This window comes from Theropithecus gelada, chromosome 2, assembly GCF_003255815.1.
Source record: "Theropithecus gelada isolate Dixy chromosome 2, Tgel_1.0, whole genome shotgun sequence".
Lineage (NCBI taxonomy): Eukaryota > Metazoa > Chordata > Mammalia > Primates > Cercopithecidae > Theropithecus > Theropithecus gelada.
Window position 1 is genome coordinate 55,334,558 of NC_037669.1, and position 13,384 is coordinate 55,347,941.

General features: G+C 52.9%; 2 protein-coding genes across 2 annotated transcripts in view; both read left to right on the forward strand.

Annotated features, from left to right (window-relative positions):
* The window catches only part of LHFPL4 (LHFPL tetraspan subfamily member 4), a 51,221-nt gene extending 43,028 nt beyond the window's left edge, over nucleotides 1–8,193 (forward strand). Inside the window, exons 3-4 of the mRNA XM_025375887.1 lie at nucleotides 4,064–4,300; nucleotides 7,668–8,193. Of these exons, the coding sequence (XP_025231672.1) occupies nucleotides 4,064–4,300; nucleotides 7,668–7,768 (338 nt within the window). The 3' untranslated portion in view covers nucleotides 7,769–8,193. The remainder of the gene's footprint in view (nucleotides 1–4,063; nucleotides 4,301–7,667) is intronic.
* Nucleotides 8,194–9,688: 1,495 nt separating this feature from the next.
* On the forward strand, nucleotides 9,689–11,591 carry LOC112619227. Its single transcript, XM_025377200.1, has one exon. The coding sequence runs from the start codon at nucleotides 9,799–9,801 to the stop codon at nucleotides 10,423–10,425; it is 627 nt and encodes a 208-aa protein (XP_025232985.1). The 5' UTR covers nucleotides 9,689–9,798; the 3' UTR covers nucleotides 10,426–11,591.
* The last annotated feature ends 1,793 nt before the right edge of the window (nucleotides 11,592–13,384 follow it).

The window sequence follows — 13,384 nt, forward strand, 5'->3', positions numbered from 1 at the left end:
GGCATGAGCCACCCATGCCCAACTGACATTTTTTAATCAGTATGACTGGGGTTGGTGGTACCCCTGGCATCTGGTGGGCAGAGGCCAGGGACGAAGCTAAGCATCCCACAATGCGTTGGTTGGCCCCTACCGTGAAGAATCATCTAGCTTGAATGTCAAAAGTATTGAGGCTGAGAAACCTTGTGCCATCCTACACCTGTGTATGTGCCTAGCAGCAGCTGGCTCTTCAGCCAGCTCATTATTCCAAAAGAGACTTAAGCTTAGAATCCAAAAGCCTCGGCCTCAGTTTCCTCATCCAGCAAATGGGAATGCTGAACCCTGCCTTATCTGCAGTCATTCTATCTCCTGATGGTTGGCCTTCTTGGGCACTTTTCTGGCCTAGGCTATCTCTACTGGTCCCTTTCTATCTTTCCCCCAGGTGCAAGGAAACCCATCTAATTGGCTTTTCATTTGTTTGACTGCTGATATTCGCATTCCCAGAGTGGCCTCTGGGGCCCCACAGTCACCATCTGAAACCCTGCAGTGTGAGTGCCCCAGCCATCTCTGAGTACCCCTGTTATTGTGGGTGGCAGCTGCTAGTCTTTTTCCTTTGAAGCACACCTTGACATGTGTAACTTTTCTTTTTGTGTGTTGACTTGTTGGCTGTATTCCTCCCCACATGCCTCCACCCTAAAGACAGACACCAAGCCTGCTGTCCCCGGCACACTGCACAGTGCTTGGCACATAGTGGGCATGCAGGAATGTGTTTGTGGGATCTATGAGGCGAGAGGCAAAAAGAGAGGATAAGGTGAGGGGATAGATATAGAGAACGGAGAAAAGGGAGAAAAGAAATAGAGAGGAGGAGGGAGTTCAATGAATGTTAAATGCTGAGAGATCTAAATAAAGGGGAAAGCGGGCGGGGCGGGGCTCCAGACTGAGACTTGAGCTCAAAGCAGACAAGCCAGAGAGAGAGAGAGAGAGAGAGAGAGAGAGAGAGAGAGAGAGAGAGANGAAAAGAGAGAGAGAGAGAGAGAGAGAGAGAGAGAGAGAGAGAGAGAGAGAGAGAGATGCGAAGAAAGATGAAAAGGGCGGAGAAGAGAAAGGAATGGAGACACAGAACGAAAGAGAGAGACAGGCAGAAAGAAGGTGCAGGCGCAAAGCAAAAGGAAGAAAACCTCTCCGAGGCCTCAGTGCTCAGGTTGCGGAGGGGAGGAAGACCGCCCGCAGGAGCCTGCGCGGCGCGGCTGGAAGCGCCAGGATGCAGACGCGGTTTCCATGGAGACGAGGATGCTCCCGGCGGGAGCCACCGAGTGCTGCGGGACCCGCGCCTCTGGCACCTTGGGAGTGGACGGTCAGAGAGGAGGCGAAGGGACGGTGTGGGTTTGCCACCTCTTCTGACTCTTTCCCACTCCTGCCTCTTGCTGGCGATTTAGAGCCCGGGAATAGGGAGGCAGGAGCGCACCAGCCTGGGAAAGGGCCCTGGGGACTCCGAGGGCGGGGGAAGGACTGGGGCTGAGACCACTCCTCGCCCTGCCCCATTCCCTTCCTTGGTGTTTGACCCTCCTTTCCTTTCAGATAGGGTCCCGGAGGGTCTGGCAAAGTGCAGCGCTATGTGGAGAGATGATGGCCAGGCCTTCTCCACAGGCCCCTCTTCCTCCTCCTGCCCTGTTAATGCTGGAGCACCAGGGCTCAGTCCTAAGCCTTCTGTTCGGTTTCCACCATGTCCAGTCCTCGGGATTTAAGTACCTACAAGTGCCCACAGTTCCCAAATTTGCATGTCCAGCCCTGGCTTTCTCCTGAACTCTGGCCTGTTCAAAGTTGCTAGTTGGTTAACTCATCCAACTTGTTCCCATCACAGGGCTTTGCTTTTGCCATTCCCCTTGGCTGGAACTCTTTTCCCAGCCCTTAGGTGATGAGTTCCACTGGACTGGATAATTGATTTGGAGGAGGAGCACTGGTGTGGGGAGGAGCCCTGCTGCAGTGCCTGTTCGACCACAGTATTGTGGGGGGAGCCTGCATTTGGAAGAGGAGCTCGTGTTGGGGAGAGGGGGAGGATTGGCTGGAATCTGGCAGTGCCACGATGGGGAGGAGGGCCCACTCCGTTGGAAGCCAGAAGAGGCTGGAGCCTGGGAGCATTCCCTCCACAGCAGATGTGGGAGGGAGCTGGCACAGCCAAGGGCCCCTTCCCACCCTGGGGACTATATGGGCCAGGTGGACAGTGGGCAGAGCTGACCATTACCCCCACTTTGCATCGCTGTCATCTAAAACCCAGGCTAAGCATTCCGTGGGCCTGGTGCAGGCTCAGGGTCCCCACGGTTCCAAACAGAGCTCTATGGAACCTTTGGGTCTCAGACACAGTAACCCAAATGCTGGCAGGACTGGCAGTACGAGGGCCCCATCAAGCTGGTGACACAAAGCTGGTGGAGGGGAAGACCCCATCTTCACAGTGGCCTGCTGAATCCGGGGGTTCTGACTGCCCTGTGACGCAGCAGCTGCCACTCTCCAAGCCAGTCAGTGTTAACAGAGGAACTCAATGTGCTCATTAGCTCAGGCGTGGGTCTCATCCACTAGGCTAAGTGCTGGCCAAGGGCCCACCCGGGCTGGGACTGGGACAGGTGGGTTGCTAAATCCAAAGCAGGTGGATGCTAGCTAGGGAACCATTGCCAAGGCCCTTCTGAGCCTGCCCCTTCTCTTCCTCTTTGCCTTTGTCCCCCTCACCTGAAACCAACTCTCCACATTACTTTCTTATTTGTGTAATTATTACTTTGGGCGTCATAGCTGGTTTTGATAACAGCCAAGATTTACCCAGAACTTACTGTGCCAGATACTTTACATTTTGCTGCCTTTCATAATCTTTACAACCATTTGAGGGTGCCATCATTATTCCCATTGTACATATGAGGAAACTGAGGCTTAAAGGTGAAGGAACTTGCTCAATGTGGCACATCTAGAAAATAGCTGAGCCAGGATTTGAGACCCAGCCTTCTTAATCGCTTTGCTATTACGTACCTCTCCCCACACTACGTTGCAAGCTCCATGAAGCTAAAGTCCAAGTCTCCCTACCCCCTAGGCCTGGTCTAGTGCCTGGCATATGGCAGGCCCTGGATAAATGCTACCTGAGTGCCTGGCACTGTGCTAAGTGTCTTACATGCATTACTTCATTTAATCCTCCTAATCACCCTGTGAGGTAAGTACAGTGGTATTGACTGACACAGGCCTGTTCTAGGTTCAGTGGCATCCCCTAAGGTCATACAGCCAAGCTAGGGGAAGAACTAGGCTAAGTCCTATCATTGGCACTTCATAGTCTGTGCTCTTAGCAAAGTGCTCAACTGCGTGAATGAAAGTGTATTCCAGCATCGTGAATAAAAGGAAAACGGTGCCCAATAAACATTTGATGAGTGAAGGACAAGAATTTTAAAAATAACAATGAGGGCGGGCATGGTGGCTCACTCCTATAATCCCAACACGTTGGGAGGCTGAGGTGGCAGATCACTTGAGGTCAGGAGTTCGAGACCAGACTGGCCAACATGGTGAAACCTCATCTCTACTAAAAATATAAAAATGAGCCGGGCATGGTGGGAGGCACCTGTAGTTTCAGCTACTTAGGAGGCTGAGGCAGAATTGCTTGAGCTGGGAGGTGGAGGTTACAGTAAGCAGAGATCGCGCCATTGCACTCTAGCCTGGGCAACAGAGCGAGACTCCGCCTCAAAAAATAAATAAATAAATAATAATGAGGATGGGAGAGATGGGAGAGGGAGTTGGTCCCGATGCTAGGGGAAGTTGAAGGAGGTGGCTGTGGGTGGCTATGTTCTCATATTCCCAGAAGGCTTCCTGGAGTTGATCTGATGGGGCAGGGAGAGGGCGTTGCAGGTTCCAGAAAGTTTCTGCTACCCGTCCTAGACCTCTTTCTCTCTCTCTCTTTTCCCTGCCCCTGCCCTCCTCCCTCTCTGAAAGTGGGTAACAAGCACGTGGTTGGATTGACTTGCCTGCAATAGGGTGGGGCCCGGACTGCGGACACTAGGGAGTAATGATCTTTTCTCTTCCTTCCTGACCGTGGTGGTGGGCCCGGTGCTCTGCCCCTCAGCTCTGTGCCTCGTCCTGGGCTGCATGATCTTTCCTGATGGCTGGGACGCCGAGACCATCCGGGACATGTGCGGGGCCAAGACAGGGAAGTACTCCCTGGGGGACTGTTCAGTGCGCTGGGCGTACATCCTGGCCATCATCGGCATCCTCAACGCCCTCATCCTCTCCTTCCTCGCCTTTGTGCTGGGCAACCGGCAAACAGACCTGCTGCAGGAGGAGCTCAAGCCAGAGAACAAAGGCAAGTGTGCTGTGGGCTGGGGGGCAGTGGCAGGAGCCAGGCCTGCTCCTGGGAGGCAGGATAATTTCAAATAAAAGGAGTAAAAGGGTTGCATGAATTGGAAACCCTGGCTGGGCGTGGTGGCTCACGCCTGTAATCCCAGCACTTCGGGAAGCCAAGGCAGGTAGATCGCTTGAGCCCAGGAGTTCAAGAGCAGCCTGGCCAACATGGTGAAATCCCCTCCCTAAAAAAATACAAAACACTAGCTGGGTGTGGTGGCGAGCACCTGTGGTCCCAGCTACTCAGGAGGCTGAGATGGGAGGATGACCTGAGCCTGAGAAGGTTGAGGCTGCAGTGAGCTGTGATTGTGCCACTGCACTCCAGCCTGGATGACAGGGAGAGAGGCTATCTCGGAAAAAAAAAAAAAAGAAAGAAAAGAAAGAAAGAAAGAAAAGAAAAAAAGAAACCCGACTGACAGTACAACCACCTTTAAAATGATTTGATGTTCTCCCTCAGATCTGATCATTTGCCTATGACCCAGCAAACCCACCTCAGGTACAAACCCATGAGAAGCATGCAAAGGCACTGGTGGCTGCAGCTTCACTGTAGCAAACAACTATAAACAGTCGAATGGCCATGGACAGGAGGCCGGATAAATACATGTGGCATGTTCACATCACAGAGCAGCTCACAGCTGTGAAAATGTCACACTTCAGTTATATGTACCACAGTGGACGTATCTCAGCAATATAATATTGAGAGAGGGGAAATAAAAACAAGTCCCAGAAGATGACAGAGTGATATATTTATTGAGCTCGAAACTAAGCAAAACTAAGCAATGTATTGTTTAAACACACATGTACTTGTGGCAGTATTTTTTTTTTTTTTTTTGAGACGAAGTCTCACTCTGTCACCCAGGCTGGAGTGCAGTGGCACGATCTCAGCTCACTGCAAGCTCTGCCTCCCAGGTTCACGCCATTCTCCTGCCTCAGCCTCCCGAGTAGCTGGGACTACAGGCGCCCACCACCATGGCCGGCTAATTTTCTGTATTTTTAGTAGAGATGGGGTTTCATCGTGTTAGCCAGGGTGGTCTCCATCTTCTGACCTCATGATCTGCCCACTTCAGCCTCGCAAAATGCTGGGATTACAGGAGTGAGCCACCGCGCCCGGCTGTGGCAGTATTTTTCTTAAAAAAGCAAAGAAATAATAAATATGAAAGGTAGGATGACGGTCATCTGTGGTTATGATGGAAGGGGAGGAAGTGAAGTATATGAGATGGAGCATGGAGGTATATGCATATTACTGGTAGAGTTAGAGTCCTTTTTTTTTCTTTTTTTTTTTTTTTTTTGTCTTGAGACAGAGTCTTGGGCTCGCTACAACCTCCAGCTCCCGGGTTCAAGTGATCCTCGTGCCTCAGCCTCTTGCTCTTGAGTACCTGGGATTACAGGCATGTGCCACCATACCTGGCTAACTGTTGTATTTTTAGTAGAGATGGGGTTTCACCATGTTGGCCAGGCTGGTCTCGAACTCCTGGCCTCAAGTGATCTGCCTGCCTCAGCCTCCCAAAGTGTTGAGATTATAGGCATGAGCCACCACACCTGGCTGAGTTATAGTTATTGAATGGTGAGCTCATCAGTGCTTACTATTGTATTTTTTTTAAGAGATTGGGGGAGGGGGGTCTCACTTTGTTGCTCAGGCTGGAGTGCAGTGGTGTAATCATAGTTCACTGTAGCCTCAAACTCCTGGGCTTAAGCAATTCTCCTGCCTCAGCCTCCTGAGTGGCTGGGACTACAGGCATGCGCCATCACGCCTGACTAATTTTTGTATTTTTTGTAGAGACGAGGTTTCCCCATGTTGCCCAGGCTGGTCTTGAACTCCTGGCTTCAAGCAATCCTTCCGCCTTGGCCTCCCAAAGTGCTGAGATTACAGGTGTGAGCCACCTTACCTGGCACATTGTATGCTTTATAATTAGTGTATTGCATATAAACTTTCATATACATCAAGTGGCATTAAAATACAATAAAGAAAAAAGGCCACGTTTAGAGAACTCCAGAGCTCCAGTAACTTGCCCAAAGTCACTTAAGTGGTGAAGGCAGAATCTGAACCCAAGTCCAAGTCCAAAGCCCAAGCTTCTCCCCCTTGTCACGCTGTCTGTCTCAACCTGGTGAGGCCAGAGATTTCCTGCATGGCTTTGGGAGCTCTCCTGGGAAGCTGACCTGCTAACCTGTACTCAGAGGCAGGTTCTAAATAACTGACGTAGTCCCTCAGACCCCGGGATTTCTGTGGTCTTGGTGTGAAGTCAAGGCCTGCCCTCTGGCGGCAGCTTCTAGAAATGCAAGACTAAGACTGAGATCTGGCCTTTATCAGGAAGGGGTGTGAGGATGTGACTGACGTGAAGTGGGCCCCCTCAATGTCCCTCTCCTCCCTTCCCAAAGCCCCTTAACAACTTAGTGTTAAAAATGGATGTAAAGGAGCCCCAGTTTTCCTCCCTTCAGTGTCCAGGGAACCTCCATCCCTCACTGGGAGTTCAAGATGAGTGAGCCTCCCACTTTAGTTTTAACCCAAAGACCTCCGAGCCAAGAGCCATGGCGCGTACCTGTGTTCCCAGCTACAGGCTGAGGCAGGAGGATCGCTTGAGCCCACAAGTTCAAGCCCAGCCTGGGCGATGTAACAAAACCCAGTTTCTATTAAAAGGAAATATATAATTTTTTTTTTAAAAGAAGACCTCTGGAACCAAAGAAAAAATAAATAAATAAATAGCTTCCATTTCCAGCATATTCTATGACCAAACACTGCCAAGTCCTTGGCTGTCATTATTTGTCTCTTTTTGACCCTTCGGAATTACCCTGTGAGCTATGATCCTCATTTTGCAGATGAGAAAATGGGGGCTCAGAGACATTAAATGGCTTGCTCATGGCCATCCTGCTGGTCAGGTGAGGCTGGGATTTCAGCCCTTGTACAGTTGGCCCCTCTGACATTTTTTAGTTTGTTTGTTTGTTTGTTTTTGAGATGGAGTTTCACACTTTCTGCCCAAGCTGGAGTGCAGTGGTGCAATTTTGGCTCACTGCAATCTCTGCCTCCTGGGTTCAAGCGATTCTCCTGCCTCAGCCTCCCTAGTAGCTGGAATTACAGGCATGCACCACTATGCCCGGCTAATTTTTTCTATTTTTGGTAGAGACAGGGTTTTGCGTGTTGATCAGGCTGGTCTTGAACTCCTGACCTCAAGTGATCCACCCACCTCAGCCTCCCAAAGTGCTGGGATTACAGGCGTGAACCACTGCGCCCGGCCCCTCTGCTCACTTTTGCCCTGGGGAATGTGTCAGGAAAGCCCGAATGCCCAGGCAGCCTCTGATTTCTCTAATTCTCTCTCCCTCTCTCTCTCTCTTAGATTTTGTGGGCTCTACAGTAAGCTCCGTGTTGCGGCCCGGGGGTGATGTCTCTGGATGGGGAGTCCTTCCCTGCCCCGTGGCTCACTCACAGGGACCCTGAAAGGCCAGGATCACAGTCCAGGAATTGGCCTGACCTCAGCTTGTCCTGCCTCCTGCCCTCTCGTCACTCCATTCAAGCTCTGAGGGAAGACCCTGATCTCAGACTCACTTCTCACCGACTACCCTGCGAGCTCCAGGCTTTGAGGAGAGGAAAGCCTGGATGTGGCCTGGGGGAGAGGAGAGGCCCTCCAGACCTTGGGAGGGTCTAATTCTTGCTCCTCCCTAAATTTGACCTAAGGGAGCCTGCATCCACCCAGGCCCTTGGGCTTCTCCTCTCCTCTCTAGACTGGCCTGGAGGTCCCTGCAGATCCCCAGGGAGAGCAGAGCTATAGTTCCAGCTCCCCAGACCCCCTCAGTCTGGAGGGCTGCTGCCTGGCTGTATCCACACCTCTTCTGGTCCCTGCCTCCTCAAGAAATTTATTCTAGATACTGCCCCAGGGTGGGCTGGACTCTTTCCTACTTTTTTTTTTTTTTTGGCTGATGTTGGTTCCACCACATCTGCCACAAAGCTCCAGGTGCCACCAGTCTCCCCTGGGACCTCCTCTGCCCCATTCCAGCCTGCTTCCAGCTCACGAAGAGGGAGAGCTGCACCGAGGGACCGCACAGGGCCTTGCTGTCAGCTGCAGACCGGTTCCCTGATCAGCCCAGAGTCAGAAAAGACCTTCAGGCTCTGGAGGCAGCTGGAGGGGGCAAGTGGCCTCGGCAGTTGGAACTTAGAAGCTGCTCAGCCCGGGCTGGCCTGGCCTCCTCTTCCTTTCTGCTGGAACATCTCACCGACGACTGAGCCCTTGGCCTTGGCCTGTTTTGCCCAGGCCTCCTCTCTGCTGGGATGTCTCACCAATGACTGGACCCTTGACCCTGGCCTGTTTTGTACAGCACAGACTTCTTGGCCCTGTTGTCAGGGTTGGGGGGTATGGAGGGAACCCCAGAGGTGGGGAGTTGGGGGATGCATTACCCCTTCTGCCCCTTCTCATGCCCTCCACACCCCAGGCATCTACCAAGGGCAGAGACTGTCTTGTCTCTTTGATACTTTTCTGCATAACTTGAACTTGCAGGTCATCTCTGAACAGGGTACCCCTGTCCCCTCTCCTAGGCCTTGTTATCCTGTCCCAGCCTCTTTGTCCTCCTGGCCCACCTCTCGCCTTGCGATATGCCCAGGGTCTGCACCTGTGGGCAGTGCTTGGAGCCGAGGCATGAGTGTATGTGTATGAGTGAAATGTGTGTGCGTGTGTGCGCGTGTGAGAGTGTGTGTGTGTTAGGGGGGCAGGTGAGAAGTTTATCCCCCCTCCTCCCACTGTGGGAGCGACTCCCTTCCCCTTGGCAGGGAGCAGGTGAGGGAGACTCCTGGTATGTTTTGAACACCCCTCATTCCCCTATGGGTCTGGCAGCAGAACCATCTCGCCCGGGGAGCCTCCCTGCCCTGGGGCCTGGACAGCTCCCCTCAGCACTAGTTGCTGGTGCAGACTAGCTTCGTCCAGCGCCCCCTCCTCGTGGCCTGGAACCGCAGGGAAGGGGCAGTGCCCTGCAGGATGCTGGGGGAAGCTGCCTTGGACCTCGGAGGAGGGGAGAAGGTCGCTTGAGCGCCATGTGTTTGCCAACCTTGTGTTCATTTCCACAAGACTTGGACCTGAGAGGGTTTCCAAGAAAGACCCTAGAAGTTCCCTGCCTCCCCACTCTGGACCCAGCTGGAATCAGATGCTGGGGCCTGGGGGGTTCCTGCCACGTGTAACGTACCAAGTCCCAAACCCACTCCTCCACTTACTCCTCCTGGGCAAACGCCTCCCCGCAGCGCTCTGGTCCCAGCGCTGGGCTCCCCTTCCCCCGCAGAGCCTTCCTGGGCAGTCCAGTCGGCCTGGGATAGGGGTGCTGCGGGACAGAGGGTCCGGGTTAAATGCGGGAAGGTGTGGGAGCCCCGTGGGAAGGAGTGGGGGTAGGAGGGAGTCCCTCAAATATGCAAACCAAAGCCCAGCATTGGAGGGGAAGAGCAGAGCTAGGAGAGAGTGAGGGGAGGGGCCAAGCAAGCAACTGGGAATGGGGGAAGACACTGGGGTGCGGAGAGGAGGGGTGCAGAGACAGGGAGATGAGAGACGATTGGAGAAGGAGCGAGGGGGACGGAGAGGCACAGAGAGAGATAGCTCGAGGAGAAGAGATCGAGAGAGACAGGGGCAGAGGCAGAGAGATGAGAGACCAGCTGAGAGGCTGCGGGAGAGCTTGGGGTCGGGGAGGGGAAATGGACAGAAAGGCGGAAAAAGGACTCAGGAGCGGGGAAGAGGTAAATGGAGATGTGGGTTAGGGGGCAAGAATGGGATGCAGAGGAGGGAGAGGAGGATGAAGGAGTCAGGATGTGGGGCAGTGAGGAGGGTGTTTCTGTCTGGGCACTGGGTGAGGGGAGATCTTATTCCCTCAAGGACGCCTGCTACCAGGTGTCCTTGCTACACCTTGTTCCCCAAGGACACCCAGCAAACCTGTGCCCTGGTGAGGGGGTTAGAACTGACCCCTCAGAGGCTGGAGGCCCGGGGCACAGGCAGCCAAGGCCACATCCTTTTGGGGAGGCCTGGAGTGAGGGAAGCCACTTCAGAGGGCAGAGGGGGTCCAGCTGACTTAGGAGGGGGTCAGCGCTGGGTGGAGAAGAGGGAGGCCAGTTCCCTGGTGGGGTAGCCTGGCAACATTCCCATGCCACCGCACCTGGCCAGCTGCCATCTTGGCAGAGCCAGGGGGAGATGCACCAGGGAGTCTGGGGTCAGGAAGGCAGAGTTGTGTGGGCTGAAGTCTGCGGGAACCCCAGGGTGACACAGGCAAGGGGTAGAAGTCAGAGTGGGGACCAAACCATAGACCGGGGCCCTGGGTTCTGCAGAGGTGTGGATGGGGTGGGTGGCAGGTGCTCCAGTGGGGGGTCCCAGGTGAGGCCCTGATGGCTCTCCTGGGGCAATAAAGACATCATGGGAAGGGGGCTTTGTGGTTTGCCTCTGCTATCGTCAGGCAATCTGGCCTTAGCCTTCAGGAGGAGATAAGCAGAGGAGATCAGTGCCTGTTTCTGACCCCAGGAGGGCCTTTTTGGGCTCCAACCTAGAGCCTTCTGGCTTCAGCTCCCAAGAGAAGTACCCCCCCTAACTGTGACTGGATCAGGGGTCTACCACTGCCCGATTTTCTCTGCCTGATCTGGGGACTCAGGAGAGGCCACGGCAGCCACAGCCTAGGGGTGGTTCAGTCCCTGGCCCACAGCGCTGGTCAGCTGAGTCCTTCTGGGAACTGGGGCTATGAAAATTTTTGGCTTTGAGGACAGGGTACCCATGGAGGAAAACGTTCCTGAGGGGGTGAGGACCAAAGAATCAAGATCCTTTTCAAGGCCTGCGATAGCCAAGATGATGAGAACTTTTAGATAAGGCTGTGGGGAGAGTCCCTGGCCTTTTGAGCGTCCTGCTTGGGCATGCGGGGAATAACCCTTCTCCAGCTTCCAGTGTGAACTGAGAAAGGGAAATCCTGCCTTTGGAGAAGCTGGGATCTTCCCAGCACCAGAAACTTCTGCAGGCCCCTGCCTGGCTCACGGCTAACCTTTGGGTGGGACTGGAGTTTCCTGAACAGGGAACAAGGGAGCCTTCCGCAGAGCTCTGACAGGCAGGCCTCCGAGGGCCTGTGCTGTGTGCTGTTAGGATAGCTTGGTGTTGTCTACACCCCATTAGTAAGTTCTGTCTGAGTGTGTCCTCGCTGTTCATTGTCTAATTTGGTAACATTTATTTTGGTCCTGACCCCTTCTGCTGCTGCTGGGTTTGAGCTTCAGTGCAGGTGGAATGACATTCAAATAAAGAAACACTTTCTATCACCCATGCTGGCTGCCACTTCTCTGAGTCACTGGGATCAAGAGGGGTAAGATTCCGACCCCGTGGATCAGGTTTGGCTGGTATTAACAGAGCCCTACTACTGTGGCTTAACAAGATAGTTTATTTTACCAACACATTAAAAAAAAAAAAAAAAAAAAAAAAGGCCTGGAGGTGGGTAGATCATGGCTGATATGGCTTTCAGTGTTATCCAGAACTTAGGCTCCTATCTTTCTGCACTGCCATTTTCTTTTTTTTTTTTTTTTTTTTTGAGATGGAGTCTTGCCCTGTCACCCAGGCTGGAGTGCAGTGGAGCAATCTCAGCTCACTGCAAGCTCCGCCTCCCCGGTTCATGCCATTCTCCTGCCTCAGCCTCCCCTGAGTAGCTGTGACTACAGGCACCTGCCACCAAGCCCCGCTAAGTTTTTGTATTTTTAGTAGAGAAGGGGTTTCATCATGTTGGCCAGGATGGTCTCTCGATTTCCTGACCTTGTGATCCGCCCGCCTCGGCCTCCCGAATTGCGGGGATTACAGGCTTGAGCCACCGCGCCCAGCCTGCACTGCCATTTTCAATCCTGGCTACATCCTCAAGAACACCTCATGGCCTAGCGTGGCTGCTGGAGCTCCAGTCACCTGGGCCACGTTTCATCTGAAGACTTCTGGAAATTCCATAGGACTGTGTCACACGGGCCACATTAACTGTAAAGGAGGCTGAAAACATGTGGTCTGTTATCTCGGCACATTGCCAGCCCAAATAAAACAGGGGTTCTTGGCTAGGCACGGTGGCTCATGCCTGTAATCCCAGCATTTTCGGAGGCTGAGGTGGGTGGATCACCTGAGGTCAGGAGTTTGAGACCAGCCTGGTCAACATGGCAAAACCCCGTCTCTACTAAAAATACAAAAATTAGCCAGGCATGGTGGTGCGTGCCTGTAATCCCAGATACTCGGGAGGCTGAGGTGGAATTGTTTGAATCCTGGAGGCGGAGGTTGCAGTGAGGTGGGATGGTGCCATTGCACTCCAGCCTGGGCAACAGAGCAAGACTCCATCTCAAAAAAAAAAAAGAAAAAAATACGGTTCTGTTACCAAGGAGAAAGAAGTGAATAGAGGGAGTGATACAGTCATCTCTGCACACTTCTGACAGCACAGGTTTGACTTGTCCAAGTCCACACAGGCAGAAAAGAGTGGAGCCTCGTTTGCTCTAGCCAGAGTGCTCAGTCCAGTCACTTTGCCTCTCTCTAAAGCCCCACTGAATAGAGAGAACAATAGTGACTCCCCGCAAGGGAAGCTGTAAGCAACACACCAGGGAATGTGTGTACATCGCTCTGCAGAGTGTCTGGCATGCTGTAATGTGCCCAGTACCAGGTAGCTACATTGAAGACTTGGAGATGGAGTCCTCTTTCAACACATTTTAAGCACTTAGTGTATGCTAAGCACTTAAGCTAGAAAAAAAAATGAGCAAAACAGAGATGCTGTCTTAAGCATAATTCTGGCTGGGGAGATGAACATGTGAAAATAACACATGACTTGCTACGTGCAGGGTATTGTGGGTGTCCTAGGCAGGGACACCTTAAATGGCTTTTGGTGACGTGGGCAGTGTAGGAGTAGGTCTTGCTGTAGTACGAGAAGTTAGGCAGGAGGGGTCAGGAAGGCCATTCAAAGAGAAGGCAGCTTGAGGAAAAAGACTGAGGTAGGCAGCAGAACTGTGTATGGAGGACGGAAAGCAACTTAGTTTGAAGCGTGAAGTATGAGGCAGGGAGGAGTCAGAGATGAGTCTAGAGAGACAGGCCAGGGCCAGACCATG